The sequence below is a fragment of the Pituophis catenifer genome, unplaced genomic scaffold (assembly GCF_029215685.1).
Source record: "Pituophis catenifer annectens isolate HBS135680 unplaced genomic scaffold, rPitCat1.0.hap2 SCAF_4, whole genome shotgun sequence".
Taxonomy (NCBI): domain Eukaryota; kingdom Metazoa; phylum Chordata; class Lepidosauria; order Squamata; family Colubridae; genus Pituophis; species Pituophis catenifer.
Genome location: NW_027256884.1, coordinates 108,152,741 through 108,169,234, shown reverse-complemented (window position 1 = coordinate 108,169,234; position 16,494 = coordinate 108,152,741). Strand labels below are relative to the sequence as shown.

Here is a 16,494-nt window from a genome sequence, read left to right as displayed (position 1 = left end):
CCCTCTAGTCATCAGCTGGGACTCAGGAGGCAGCAATAGATTGGGAGTGGGACCAAATAAAAGGTAAGAATAACGTGGGGGAGGTGGGCGGGGGTGGGGGGGTGAGAGAACCGGTTCGGTGACGTCATATCGTCACCGCTACTGGCTCAGCCGAACAGGACCGAACTGGGAGGAACCCACCACTGGTGCAGTGGTGAAATCTGAACCGGTTTACTACCGGTTTGCTGGCTGCGCATGCGCGCTGCGCGCCAAACGCCTATTCAGCCAAATAGGTTGTTAAAATGCTTTTAAAAGTAAAAAAACATAAAGGCTCTGACAATCGCGCAGCTCAACTGTGATCGTCAGAGCACTTGTTTTACCTTTTAAAAGCATTTTTTACAACCTATTCCTATCATTCGGGCAGGAAAAGCGAGTGAGCCGGAAAGAAGTGGCAAGTGGCTAAGAGGGCAAGCGGGCGACCAGGTGATTGGGTGGGCATGGGTGGGGGGGGCAGGGATTTTTGCTACTGGTTCTCTGAATGACCCACTGCCATCGCTACCGGATCAGCTGATCTGGTCCGAACCGGGAGCATTTCACCCCTGGATGGGTGTCAGACTTTCATTCTGATAGGGGCACAAATATGAGAATACATTGTAGGCCCTCCTAGTTCATATTTTTTATAGTTCAGCTATATGTTTACCAGTAGTAGTGGCAGCTAAATTTGCTTAGGAAGGCTAGGGGCTGATCTTTAATGTGATAACATTCCCTTGTTATACTGTATTGTATGTTTCTTGACAACTGAGAGGCAGAGGATAGAAGTTCTATTTGACTCTCAATTAATAGACATTAGCCATTTCTTTCTCCAATAAAGATGATGTTAAATTATAGTTTTCATAATTATCCAATGAACGTGGTCATTGCTACCTTTACTGGAAGGCCTATCTTTAAACATAATACCTTTTGAATACAAAGTTTTGAAACCAACAGAGTTAGTAAGCCTTGCAATCAGAGCATATCATGTTCAAATTATTTTGAATTTTCATCAGTAGTTCCTTGTAATCTATCAAAAATTATGTTTCACAAAAATAAATTTCTTTCTGTGCAGAAGAAAAAAGTTTTGAAAATTGCTGGACAATGATATGCATGTTTGAATAGGATTGAGAAGATCTGAAGTGTAATATAAGTCAAATAACTCAAGTGTAGTAACATTTCTATTCTCCTATACCAGAGGTGGACAATTAATTTTCCCAAGAGGCCATTTGAAAAACTGGGGCTGTGAAGGCATATAGGCACCCACAGACTCACATATGTAAATTAAAAAAAACCAGTTGCGTTCAAAATAAAAGCAATGCAATTATATTACATCCAGTCGTGTGTTGCCCCTGGTTCGCACCAGTTCTATAGAACCGGTAGTAAAACTGGCGGGAGGCTCCGCCCACTGATCCTGATGTTATCAAAATGCTTCTGTGCATGCGCAGAAGAGCATGCCCATACACGGCTCCATTGCAAACCGGTAGTAAAGGTAAGTAGAACCCACCTCTGATTGCATCCATGATATACACTTATTTACATTTGATTTCTAATTTCTGATTGATATCATGTGAGCCAGACAGGGATGATACAGAAATATCTAGCACATTTGATTGCTTATTTTTCTTCCCCTTTTAGCAAAACCAAATATTCATTTGCATCAAGAATGATGACAAATATGAGTTCAAACTCCTATTACAATTGAAATTAACCATAGTTAAATCAATCATGTGACTATATGATAAGCCTAGAAAAGAATGGAGAGACTGTCTAAAGTGGAATGTTCTAAATCTTAAATTTTAATTAGAAAGTATGAGGGGTAATCCATGAGCCACAAGTAATCATAGAATCAATGTTTCAGTTGCCAATTTCTAATGGCAAAACAAGGAAATCAGATTCTTATACCTTTGCACAGACTCAGAGGACTTTAACTGGCCAATAACCCTCCACTCCAATAATCAAGAGAAAAATTGGCCACAATCCACTGGCATGAGATACAGTATTTGCGGGGGTGACACAACAACATGTGTTTATCTTCATTGTCAACATTTTATAGAAAACAACATACATTTTATCCAGTGGTGGGTTTCAAATTTTTTTACTACAGGTTCTGTAGGTGTGGCTTGGTGGGGATGGCATGGCTTGATGGGCGTGGCTTGGTGGGCGTGGCAAGGGAAGGATACTGTAAAATCTCCATTCCCTCCCCAATCCAGGAGAAGTTTACTGCAAAATATCCATTTCCTCCTAATCAGCTGGGACTTGGGAGGCAGAGAATAGATGAGGGTGGGGCCAGTCAGAATTTTTACTACCGGTTCTCCGAACTACTCAAAATTTCCTCTACCGGTTCTACAGAACTGGTCAGAACCTGCTGAAACCCACCTCTGATTTTATCCTATCAATTATCTCTACTGCATATATCAACGTAAATAAATATGTCTTACCTAAAATTCTAACTATAGCAGTTTTCTTGGCAGCAATTTCTTCAGAAGAACAAGTATAATTACCACCATTATGTTGTTCCACAGATGACATAAATGCATACAGAGTCTTAACCCAAGATGAATTCAATTGCCATCTTCCTTCTAGCGTCATATTCTAAACGTTTAAATAAAGATTTGAATGTAAGAGTCAATAGCTTTTATTCAGGGTGGACCTATATAAAATTTCACATTGGGGGATATGTTAGTGGTGGATGAATATGGAGATTCTCAGTCATCCAGGTCATGGTTGTCCCAAAGGTGCTTTTTCAAGAGGCAACTGGACTTTGTTGTTTTTCTTTGAATATGTTTCGCTTCTCATCCAAGAAGCTTTTTGAACTCTGAATTGGATCCTTCCATTCCCCACCATCCAGTCAGAGCTGAAAAGCTTCTTAGATGAGAAGTGAAAAGTCAAACTTAGAGCAAACTCTCAAACCAAACAAACAAAAGAAGAGTTTAACATTATAGGATAGGAAGGGAATTAACCTTTGAGAACAACTCCGATGTAATGTAAGAAAGGAGGCTATTGAAAGAAATCTAGCAAGTTAAGAATGCTGAACAACTCAAACATTTTGTAAAGAGAACGGTTAGTATGTTTCATAGCAAATTGAATGTGGTAACTGTTCTTATTTGAATTGGGAAATATGAGAAATGAAGTATGCTAAAATCATACATTTTATTTCATTTAGTATTTAATATAACCAGTTGGAGTTGTTAGTAGTAACTTTCACAAGAAAATGGATCATTTCATTACCTTTGTTAATTGCTTGTTTCCAAAATGCCACTTATTTCCAAACTGATGAGTGTTATATTTGGATCTGCATCTTAAGAACAGTGGATCTCCAACTCTGAGAAATAGTTCCTGCCCAGTGCTTTCTGATTTTCCACTCAGATCTGTATTTTGACCAAACACCATAAACCAACATGCTGAAATCTTTTATAACTTCCACTATGAAATAATACAAGAGAGCCTTATTTTTCTAGGTGAGACATTACAGTTCTTGCAATGTGAAATTGGTGGGTTAGGAGATGCCAGAGGTGAGCTGGATGTTCCATGTGACTCATAAATGGTAAACTGCTGGCCTATGATTTAAATTCTAAGAATGTATTTGTGTCCCTCAGTTTAGGTGAGGGGTGTCCACTTGTGGCAACATTAAAACTTATGGACTTCAACTCCCAGAATTCCCCAACCAGCATACCAAGGCCCCCAAAAAACAAAACACCATAATTTATCAAAACCTTAAAATTATTTCCTCAGTTTATACAGATATATATTAGAACATGTAAAAAATGCATTGTAACATTTTGCACAAATACCACTCTAATACATAACATATATACAAATAGTGTTATTTACTTCCAACAAAAGAGTTAGGGTTAAAGTCAGAGTTAAATTGCACTGGTATTAAGATCTGTAGCTCATGTTTGAGCTTGTGCATTTGAATCTGATTATATGCTAAAGCAACCAAACACGCTTACCAGTCTTTCCCAGATATAATAATAAATCTAGTCTAAACATCTGGCTGACTTTGGGACCAGCCATAATAATAATATAAATTTATATGCCACCTGACTCCCAGTTATTTTGGGTGGTTTATGCTTCCAATCCAATTATAGCTTCAAATATTGGGGGGGGGGGGGAACCTTTTAAATTCTTTATGGAGTGAAGTAGTAAGGGCAATCCTCTGACTATATGCCCATGAGTAGTTCTTTCTATGCTGAAGTTTATGCTTGAGTTTAGGAATCCGAAGGCACAGTTAACATAAATTAATATACTCCAAGCAATATAGCCTAAGACATAAGCCTAAAATTGAAAATCAAGCTTGTCAGATGTTACATCTTTTATATCCTGCCCTATGGAACAGAGAGTTGGCCTCTGACAGAAAGCCACTTGAAGAGACTAGAAGCATTTGAAATGTGGATTTACAGGCAGCTGTTACGTGTAAGCTGGGTTGACAAAATCAGAAATGAGGAGGTGATAAACTGCCTGGGAAAACCAAGGGAAATCATCAAAACCATAAAAAAGTGAAAGTTAGAATATTTTGGACATGTGATGCAACACCCGGAAAAATATGGCCTACTTCACTTAATCCTCCAAGGAAAGATTTAAGGCAAATGAGATCCAGGCAGAAGAAGAACATCATGGCTTCAAAATCTAAGGGACTGGTTTGGGCAAAACTCAGCAGCACATTTTTGTGCCACTTTTGATAAAAATAGAATCGCCACCATGATCGTCAACGTCCGATGACAGATACGATACAACAACAAGAAGAAAATATCATAAGGCAGACTCGGTTTGTACTTGAGTATTACCTATTGTATAAAGCTCTGTGCATACTTTGCTCCAGTTATTACCGATAGTTGCACAGCACCATACATGTGGTTCAAATGACAGGCCCTCTTTTCTTAAAGAAAGCTGTCCTTTCTGACTTTTCATCAGGTCTTCAGAAACAAATCTACACCTATAAATCAAAATAGCAACAGATTAATATAAAATGTTGGTGATGGTAATACTGATTTAAATGATAATTCTCTTCATAACTTTTTAGTATAGCAAAAATATAGCAGTGCAAGTAATGATATTCTATTCTTTACAGGTCAGAGGTACTTTATGCTGCTTCCTAAATAAAGATTAATTAATTTATCATCATTTAGGAATGGGGAAAAAACTATATCTGAATAGTTTAGTGACTATTTAAGTTAGGAATTATGCTTCATCGCTGAATAGCTGTAGCTGTTTCAAAATGCCCACAGTTACAATGAGGTACAGTAGATGAGATTGTGATAACTGCAAAATGCTTATATGTTTTATTGTAAACTGCCAAGTCTAACATAAACTAAATGAGCATGATCATCGATAAGGAAGGGGCTCATATACCAAAGATCTGCATAAAATTTATTCCTACTTGCTGGCTCCCTGTCTTGAGTCACATTGCACCACCAGCTTTAGGAAGGCAGGAAGTCTTAGTGAAGGAGTACAATTATGAGAAAACCACTTCTTCCTGTGCACATTGATCTTCCTCATCTATCAATTGGCAGGCTTAAATCCAGGAAGCCCTGTCTGGCACTTGCTCAACAGCTGTCTAACAACTTTGACATCAACACACAATGGAAAGCCAAATGGGCTGCTGAACGCCCAGATACAGGCAGTTACATAGATGACCCTACGTAAAAGGTGTCAGGTTTTGACCTTCCTCACCAGCATTGGTCAACTCTGAACAGGATCCGTACCAAACATGGTGTCTGCCAGGACTCATTGTCTAAGTGGGGTCTTGTCTCTACCCCTCAGTGTGACTGTGATGTTCCTCAGCAAAATATCCATCACATTGTGTCTGAATGTCCATCAAGAGCTTACACTGGCCTGATTTTTTCAACATAGACCACCCTGTCCTTGAATGGCTGGGTGGACTGGACATTAACATTTGAACCACTATAAATCCATGTGTTTGTCATACACTGAATAAATAAAAACCAAAGATCTGAGCCCATTATATCAATCCTTATTTTACTACTAAAGTCTCTTAGTTGTTTGATAGGTTTCATTGGCAGCTCAGAACATCTACAAATTCCTGTAATCTAGGCTGAGCTACACAAAATCTAAAGCAGGTGTTGTCTGGGCATTTAAATATATAGCCAAATATAAGGGGAAGTTGGTTCAAACATTTTCTGAAACTTAATTCCTAGGTTTCTTACATTCTAGAAGCAATGAGGTTTTTGCTAAAAGAGTGATATTGCCTACTGCTCTCATAGCCATGAAATTCACATAGCAAGAAATTTTAAGGCAGGAAGATCATTTTGCAATTTCAATGGATGAGTGTTATCGGAAATAAATAAATTCTATATAAATAAACTCATAGCATTTGCCATAGCATTTTGTCAATTTACTGCATGACATCCTCTTTTAGAAAATATCTCAGTCAAGGAACTACTATCTCAGACAAACAGTAAACAACAGCCTAATCAAGGAACCACCAAGAACAACTATGCCAAAACTCACAGAGCAAGCCACTTATATATAAACGGAAAGCAAATCCCAGTCCTTTCTAGTACTGATGATGTAATCTAGTTGGGTAATGAAGTGTCTGCAAGCAAAGCAAGATCAGAGAGCATCAAGGATCCCACGGTTCAACCCTGAGCTACAAATATTTTCTTCTATGGGCACCTTCTCTCAGATGATACATAAATAATGCAAAAATTGAGAGTCTCAGAAAAGAAAAAAAAAGACAATAGTTTGGAGCTACATACTTGTCATCAGGAACCTGGCAAGGCAACCATTCAAGAACTGGTGTAGGATGTCCTTCTGATATGCACCTCACACTTTCATCTCCATGTTTTATGAAATATGGCTTTCCTGGGCTTCCTATTGAAAATGATGCGTAAAGTGCTTTTTTAGTGCATTTTATGTATGCATTTTGTACATGAATCTTAGTTATTTTTTAATGTTTATATTGACAAAAATTATGCAAAGATTTTGTCTCTGCTATATACATAATGAAATTTCTATAGTTGCTCATCTCCAATTCTCTTGGTTGTCTTTCTATATTTTTCTATCTTTGTAAAACATCTAGAAGCCCTGGTGGCGCAATGGTTAGAATGCAATAATTCAATTCTAAAAATAGTATTGCAGGCTAACTCTGCCCATAGTCTGATGTTCGATCCTGACTGATTTAAGATTGACTCAGCCTTCCATCCTTCCGTGGTCAGTAAAGTGAGGTCCCTGATTGTTGGGGGCAATATTTGGGGGCTGACATTTGTAAACTGCTCAGAGAGTGCTGTAAAGCACTATGAAGCAACTTATAAGTCTAAGTGCTATTGCTAGTTTTATCTTTGTTTCCATCATGTCCATAAATTGCTCATTAATTCCTCATAAATTGTCTTTTGTTACTTCAACTTCTCAACTTTCACTTTTTGTGGATCTCATCAGCTCCATCCAACCATGACTTTCTGGGGCTTCCCCTTGTGCGTATTGTTTTGTGATTCAAATCTAATTTATTCTCTCTACTACTATTTATTCTCTCTCAAACCACCATATATTTCTTTCATGCTAGCTTCTTGCTCCTCTATTTAGTTGATATTCATTCATTAATCCTTGATCCTACCTTTTCTTATTTCACCATTTCCAATGGATGTGTGTGTGTGTGTTTTCTTGTTTATTTATTTGTTTGTTTATGTAGCTTCTGTCATTTCTTTGAAACTGTCAAAGAATAATAAACTGTCATTTATTAAACCTGAGAGTTTCTCCCCTCAATTTGCATTATAGCATGTACCTGTTTTGGTATACAGATATGTCTTCTGATACGTGTGTACGGATATGCCTTCTGATATGTGTACTTACAGTTCAATTTGCCTCATCTATATTGTTTTTGCAAACCATTTATGACCATTTTTTAATGCAAGCCAGCACAATATACTTTTTTTAAAAAATAAAAAGTAAAAAATTAGCACTGCTATGAAAAAATTGAGAACTCTGAATTCAAACGATAACCAAACTTCAGCTTGACATTGGCTAAAAAAATACAACATTAGACAAATTATTATTCAACATTAATTTCTTCCCTTCATCATTGCTAAAGGTGTTTTCTAAATAATTATTGGCCATGGTTGGGCGGGGAATACAGATACTTTTTTGGAATGGAGATAATTGGCTCTGTTTAGTCATGCAAGGACACATTTCATAAAATATGAATAAATACTGTATGTAAGCTGCAATATAAACTATATTTGATTAAATAACCTCCTGAGTAACTAAAGAAGCCAGGAAGCTTTTTAATAACAATTGTAAGGGCTTCATTGCAATCAGGAAAAAAATCAAGATACTAAGTGATAGAGTGATATTATCTTCCAAGCCCAAACTCTTAACTAGAAGCCATGGTTTCCAAATGAAATTCATTGAAAACTAATTAGATGGTAGCTTCCTTTATTTGCCAGCTGGTCTAAAGGTAAATCAAAGTGCCTAGGCAAGTTGCAAAAAAAGGGCATTCATCTCAGTTTATCATTTGACCGTGTATGTGCATGTGGGAATTGAACTTTGGTGTTGAACATTTAGTCTAATTATTTCTATCAAAAACAGAACTGTGTAAGATTGTTACTAAAGTATTGTTACTATATTGTTACTATAATAAGGTTATATCCTAATTCTTATTTCAGCAGACTTCCTCAAACTGCACTCTCAGGTGAATTAGAGGGCCGATTGCTATGCTGCGCAGGAATTGTGGAAGTTGCTGTTGCAACAGATCTGAGAAGGCCTTAGAGCACATATTTGATTACTGAAAGTAAATTGTATTATCTAGGTTAATATTTTGGTTTAAAATAATGCCTTGGAAAGTTGGGGGGAGTTGTGGCTTAGAGGAAGAGAATCCATGCATACACCTTTCCCCCATCTTAGTTATCTCAATCATACAATGATTGTATGATGCTAGTTTTTCAGCTAGTGCAATCGGTTCTGCCAAACTCTTTAACAGAAAATTCGTCTTCTTGATAGAACTCCTGCATTGCATTTCTCATGCCCCTTGGAGTCAACCGCATGTGGTCTGATTTCAACAAATTTGTAACTTTGTCTTTATTTATCTATATATGTATCTTTATTTCACGTTTTGGGCCATTTTGTGCACGGAGTCCTGCTCTGGGTATCAGTAGTTTGTGTTCCCTGTATTTTTTTCCCCTGAGTAATGTAAAAACTAGAAAGACCACAGAAAATGTCAGTCTTGAGCAGCAATAATTTCTGATTCAAAAGCTAAAGTCTCAAGTTCAGTTCAATTCTGAGTGAGGTTATGAGCTTGTAGGGTTTTTTTTTTTGACAACAGTATAAAAATATTTTGCATTGCTTTTCATCCCCCCTACCAATTTTCTGATTCAACCTACAGTCCTGAAATTTTTTGGTGTTTTTCAATTCTGACAAGGCCCAAGCTTGTTTAGGTTTTTGAAATCAGCCAATGGCAGCTTGATGTTGCCATCTAGGTGGACAATTCCTCTAGAACTTCAACATTAGGCTTTTGCTCTCTGATTCTTAAATATATTCTTAAATATAATTTCTTGCTCAATTAGCTGACTCTCTTATACTTTTTAAAAAGGGGAAACAATGGTAATTATTTTTAAATAGCCTCATTTTAAAAACTTTGAAGACATTAAAGTTCCATGAGCTACTATTTTTATACAAATTTGTCAAGTACAAAACAGGGGTGGGGAGATGAAAACCTATGTTTAGAATTAAGGAACAACAAGTTGTTCTTTTGTTTTCAGTACAGAGTTCACTCATACAGCACTCTCGGTTATCTTCGTGTTATCAGCCTAATTTAAGTGGCATGGTAGCTTTCAGCACTGTTGTGGTCAAACTGTTGGGAATCAGAAACTCTTGACAGATCACAGCTCATTCAGAGAACTACCAGTCAATCTTGTTATTCCAGGAGGTTTAGAAGTGTCCCAGCACCACTGCCATGTCAGTTTGATACTTTAAACTTTAGGGAAACATGAATTGACTCAAAGCATTTCAGAGCTTCTCCTTATGAAGGTTGAAACTGCTCTAGCTTTAAAGTAGTGAGAAGAGTGGAAAAATATCCCACAATAATGGAACTAACATGGAAGGTGGATTATAAATAGAAAAAAGGATAAATGGTTTAAGAGCACAGCATCCAAAACATTTTCAAGTTTCAAAATTCCTCATTTCTACCCATTTATCTCTCCTTTAAATGTTAGTCAGAACAACCCTTATTGGGGAGCTATTTATGTATTATCAAAAAATGGTCTTGCTTTAATGCACCCCATGCCAAAGGGAATGCACTTTACATGTAGAGACCAAAATGTAGAAATAATTATTGTGATTAAATAGAAATATAATATATGCCATCTTTATAGAGAAGACTATGGGCAAGTGACAGGTTTGTGCACAAGTACTTTTTGGTGCATAACTAGGACCTTAAGCTTTCTTTACTCTTCTTGGAAGAGTCCAATCTATGGGGTATATTCTAGTATGCCCTTGAATTCCAAATGTAGTATTAAGGAGGGAGGCAGGACTATCTTGAATTGAAACAGGTACATGGACCTGTACCATAGCACATTGGTTGAAGTTACTCTTCTTTCCCACAGGTTTGAATTGTTTTCTTATTGAGGACAATTACAAATCAATATGGTACAGAACAATCTCACAAAAACTTTAATCTCATGGCTTCTCCACTGATGTGTTCCTAAACATGGGTTCTGAGTGTGAACTCAGTGCATTTAATCAACCTATCAAAAACCTGGAAACCTAACCTATTCTACTTTAAGAACATTTTAAGAGCAGTCAAGTTCCTCTTACAAACCAGTGAGATACACCAGTTAAGTGTTTCCAAATGTCAAAGAGCACTTATGTTAACACGCTTCAATGCTCCCCACACAGCAGTTTTGGAGAGTTGATAGAAAAGTCCTGTATGAACTAAGATTAGGTCCCTGTGGACAAGGGGCTATTGAAACTGCAATTAATTTCTTGCTATATTGTACCCTAAATAAGAGTTCAAAGACCTACTCTATAACTTATTATCTGTAAAACACCAGGGAAATTCTCTTTTTTATGTTGCGGTTGTTATTGTTATCAGATCAGTATGATTTAGTCTCCTTGAACACAGTTAAATTTTGCTTTTCTGTCTGTAAAATTAGGCAGACTTTTCTTATCCATTGACAAATCCACTACCAACTGTAATAGTCAATGATTATAATTACAAAAAATATTTATATTCATACCCCATATATTCAGATATGCAAGTGACAGATATATCTCCCTGTTCAATCTCCTACCCAGGAGCTATCTGTAAATGATGAGGAACTTCAAAGCCTCCCTGTTCTCTTTTATTTTCTTTAAATTTGACCTGGGAGTGCTTTAAGGCTGATAGCACCTAAATCAGTGGTGGCTTTCAAAAATGTTTACTACCGGTTCTGTGGGTGTGGCTTGGTGGGCATGGTATGGCTTGGTTGGCGTCGCTTGGTGGGTGTGGCAGGGGAGGGATACTGTAAAATCTCCATTCCCTCCCCAATTCAGGGGAAGGTTACTGCAAAATCCCCATTTCCTCCTGATCAGCTGGGACTTGGGAGGCAGAGAATAGATGGGGGCGGGGCCAGTCAGAATTTTTACTACTGGTTCTCCGAACTATTCAAAATTTCCGCTACTGGTTCCCCAGAACTGGTCAGAACCTGCTGAAACCCACCTCTGACCTAAATGCTAGCAGTCCAAATATCCTCAAAAAAGGAAATATGAACAAACAATAGAAAAAGACATTTGCAAATGTAGTGGTAAAATTTCATGAATGATGCAGGATGATTATACAATAAGAAACACCTGTGAAGGACCCTTGGACTGGATAGGTTTTCAAAGAGGAGGCAGTCCACAGACATCCTTTCAGAAGGTTAGTTGTATGGGTTCTATTTTTTAAAAGGAGGAATATACCTGTAACTATATAGCAATAGCACTTAGACTTATATACTGCTTCTGTGTGCTTTACAGCCTTCTCTAAGCGGTTTACAGAGTCAGCATATTGCCCCCAACAATCCGGGTCCTCATTTTACTGACCTCAGAAGGATAGAAGGCTGAGTCAACCTTGAGCCAGTGAGACTCGAACTGCCGAACTGTTGGCAGTCAGCAGAATTAACCTGCAATACTGCATTCTAACCACCAGGGCTGTTATATAACAAGTTCCTACAGAAAAATGCATAATAATTAAAAAAAACCTAAAATAAGGATATCCATAACTATAAAGAAAGTATATTAACTGCAACGTATTTTGAAAGTTATCAATGAAAAGTTGATAAATAACATTTATATAAACTTAATTATCATCCATTTGTTGAGCTTGAACAAAATCAATACATTTTACAAGCCATACTAACTCCCATATTTTCCAACAGTAACTATAAATGTAATTCTGTTTTTTGCTTTCTGTTGCTGTCTTATTTGTATTTTATCTCTTCTTAGTACAATTAATATACAGTACCCTATAAATTTACACATTCTGTATTTATAAATAGCAAGAAAAATAACATCAGAATACCCCAGCAATTGACAGCTTTCCTTTGTTAATTATTGCATGACATTATTCCAAAATAAATTAAAGTTTATATATGATTAAAGTAGGAGGAAAATCTGCTTTAAATGAAGTCTCCAACAATAACATTACAATTATGGCACATTTTATTCAATGTATGTAGTATTAAATAAATAGCTTTAAATACTTTTTAAAAGGTTTTAATTTAAAATATTAACTGGGGCGGTGTTCTAATTGTAAAATAAGATATGAAACCACTCAGCCTTCATGTGTCATACTTACTCCTTATATACAACATAAATACTATAGTGTAGTTACTGGTTTCAGTTGTAATTAACAGTGTGTGATTTCCCTCTTGGGTTTCTTTGATTCTTGGGAACTCCACTGAAACGATATGCCTGTTGAGACAGAAAACAAGACTTCCTTTATGAAATAATTATGAAAAAAAACTTCAGTGTGCGGAACTAGGCCAAAATGACAAACAAAAAGGAAACAAAACCTTGTACATGGACCAGAAAAACCATTTCATGAATCACCTACAGAATTAGGTTAGCCAGAATGATGGTTCTTCTCTACTTACACTTCTCTGGAAGTTCTTGAAATCTCTACAGCTTCAAATGATAGTGGCTTCTTGCTGATTCCAAGAAGAGGAAGAGATCATGCTTTTAGCTTCAATATGCAACTATAATATTTCATTTAGAAAGACTGGTAGACTGACAAAAGCAGTATAGTTCCAACTGCAGGTTAGAACTTAATTCATTTCTGTGAATTTTAGCAGATAATTTCAGGTGGTTTGTCAGATTTTGGACACCGCATTCCTTAACTCATTTCAAGTTTCTTATTTTATTAGCAGTCTATTGGTAGAGCTAATAGCAATGCAGTTGCCCCCCTTCCTTTCCTTTACATTTTATCTAGCAATGGACCCAGTTTCAACCAGTAAACATATTTGACTGAGAGATAAATTTTATTCTCTCTATACCTATCTAGCAATATCACTTTTAATATACCAATAGGCTAAATGGCATAACTTTATAGTTAAAAGGCATTACTGGTTATTTATAACATTTATAGAGCATCTATCTTCTAACTAACCCTGGATGGGTCCCAATCAAAAATGTTTTTATAAATTGGGAAAACATCCAGAGTCATATAAATATTGGGTGGGAATTCCCCACTTGAATTCTGGAGAAGGAAATTTGACTTCCAATTTCTTCCATTAAGCTTCTGAAACCTTCTTCCAGCCATGGAGCTTTGATGTCAGAGAAGGAAAGATGGCAATTAGAATGTTGCATTGAAAGATTAGGTGAGGATTTGGGTCCATGGGAATCCAAAGCTTTCCTGTTCTTCAATTCTGCCCAGTCTAATAAGAATTAAGGGAGAGTCAGTTGCTTGAATGGGCAATTAGGGACACCTCCCTCCTTCTTGCTCAGTGATGAAGCATAGTGCTCTGCCTTCAATCTTGCTCCGTAAGAATGAATTAGGACAAGTACAGGAAATATATTATAAAAAGTTAAGTGCTGAATATTAGAACTATATATGAAAGGGAGTGATGCAAGAGATTTTTGGCAAGTAGTGTTACTTCAAGAGACAAGCAATCATCCAGTTATTCACATCTTTAAAAATTTGAATTACTAAGAAAGAAATTCATGTGCACATAAAATTGCAATTGTTCATTTGAGCTTTTGCTGCAGGCTCACGTGAAGTGGAACAAATATTACTTTTTGCTCTTTGTATTTTTTATGTGTTTTGTTTGTTTGCTTACCGTTTCTCCAAATCCAGAGAGGAATTACATTTGGTCCGGATCTCTTTAAAAACCCAGTGGCAGGCGATGTTCTCTGAAATATTTAGTACTGCTTTTAACCTGACATTTTCAAGCACACCAACTTCTACAACCTTGGTTGTTTTGTAGGCATTCTCAGTGCTTTGATTATTCAAGGAACACTGGAGGTCTTCAACATTATCTTGCATCTGCTTTGTAAGAGATAGAAAATATATGTTTGCTCTGTTGCACCATTTAACATCTATCTTGCTTTTAGAGAAACAACATTGAAAGATAATTTGCATACAGTTCTCTGTAAAAGTTCTGAGAAGCTACTACCAATAAAGGTAGTATTTCCCTTCTATCTTTCCCAAATAAATTAGGTCCTTTCCTATCTCTCTTCGTCCTTCCCACCTCAGTCAATGAAAGAGAGAGAAAGGTTACACAATTTGATTAAGAAATGAAGATTGAGGACATCTTTTGTGGTGAATGCTCCAAGAAACCCTTGGAGAAGAAATTTTGAAGTAGGGTAATAATTTGAATATGTACAAAGCAATTTCATATGCTTAATTTAGCAGAAAATGCAAACAAATCAAATTACTCCAATTCTAAACTAGATATATTTTTCCATCAAAGTTATCTCTTGCATCTTTTAAATACAATATTGCCATTGGACAACAGCCAGTCCTTAGTCTTCATGTTTTGAAAGACTGCTGTCTATCACGTTATGCCTGTTAAGTTGAACCATTCTAAGGGATTTTTTTCGTATGTTTGCTATAGTTGGTAAAAACACAGAAAATGATTATGTAAGGCACAATCTTACTATGTCTTGGAATAAGAATTATGAAACTACTATAGCTTTACTTCCTTTCAGTTTGGGGCAGTATGGAGTTGATAGATATCAAAGTGATTTAAACGATAGAATGAAAATGTTTCTGGCTTGGTTGATACATTGGTTTGACTTTAAAAACACAAAATATTCCTTCAGATACCGACATACTTTTATTATTAATTTATCAACCTAATTTTGCATGAAAGCGATCAAACCAGTCAGTCCTAGAGGAGATCAACCCTGACTGCTCTTTAGAAAGCCAGATCCTGAAGATGAAACTCAAATACTTTGGCTACCTAATGAGAAGGAAGAACTCACTGGAGAAGAACCTAATGCTGGGAAAGATTGAGGGCAAAAGAAGAAGGGGACGAGTAGAGAATAGGAAGGCCTGGAGGAACATTGTCCATGGGGTCACGATGGGTCGGACATGACTTCGCAACTAACAACAACAACAAAAATTTTGCATGAAAGGAAAACCTTGTTGTAATAGTAACATTCAGTCACCCAAACTACTGTCTGCCCACTACTGATAGTAAATCAAAGCAATTTAAATGAGTAAGTCAAAAGGCAAAATCAGTGTTGAAATTAGAGGTGCACTATAGGTTGCTCAGAGCCCAAACACCCTTCAACACCCCTCTATCCTTGCAAACCTAGAAATCCTTCTCAAAGCTTCACCCAAAATTGTCACTAAATTGTAATTTATAATGTGACAGAAAAAGGATTTTTTTAAATAAATAGGGAACAGTAATCGCGTTACATGCATAGAAGTTTTCTAATTTACGTTTTAATTAAAGTAAGTAAAATTTTGATTTTGCTTGAATTCTATTCATCTTGGAAGCATAGCTGACAAAGTGTCAGTCAAAGCCATTTATGGTACTCACTAAGAAAAGGATTGAGCATACCAAAGTTAAATCAAATTCCTCATCAATATCTCTTAATATACAGTAGTTCCTTGCAATGCTGTATCTTTGACTACATGCTATAATTACGCTACTAAACCTACTACTAATATGAACAAAGAATCTACCAAGAGTGACCAAAAATACTGATTATGTGGTAGATATGAGGGATAATGATGAAGAAAATGGCAATAAGGAGAAGGGAGATATATAGAAGAGCCAAGTCAGGGCATTAGGCTAGACAGTTAGCAAAGTATGGCAGAAAAAAAGAACAAAAAACTGAAAGCGTTTAGGAAGAGGAACACCTGAAATCTGATAGAAATGTGGGGGAAAAAAGAAAAGGAAGTTATAATTTCTATTTTAGCATAGAAAAGCAAGCAAAGTATTTCGCACAAACTAAAGAATTTGAAGAGGGAGAGCCAATCTTAATATAGCATAAATTTTAAGATGTAAGATTTATGATTTCCTGAAGTACTGTGACTCAGTAGACCATGCAGTTTTATTTTCA

The 16,494-nt window shown here is 36.5% G+C and overlaps 1 protein-coding gene across 1 annotated transcript in view; it reads right to left on the bottom strand.

Moving 5' to 3' along the window:
• Positions 1 to 16,494, bottom strand: part of FLT3 (fms related receptor tyrosine kinase 3) — a 56,377-nt gene that overhangs the window by 30,053 nt on the left and 9,830 nt on the right. Inside the window, exons 3-8 of the mRNA XM_070943877.1 lie at positions 14,259 to 14,467; positions 12,779 to 12,894; positions 6,732 to 6,846; positions 4,800 to 4,948; positions 3,241 to 3,380; positions 2,451 to 2,604 (exon numbers count right to left, since the gene is read on the bottom strand). Coding sequence (XP_070799978.1) covers positions 2,451 to 2,604; positions 3,241 to 3,380; positions 4,800 to 4,948; positions 6,732 to 6,846; positions 12,779 to 12,894; positions 14,259 to 14,467 — 883 coding nt within the window. The remainder of the gene's footprint in view (positions 1 to 2,450; positions 2,605 to 3,240; positions 3,381 to 4,799; positions 4,949 to 6,731; positions 6,847 to 12,778; positions 12,895 to 14,258; positions 14,468 to 16,494) is intronic.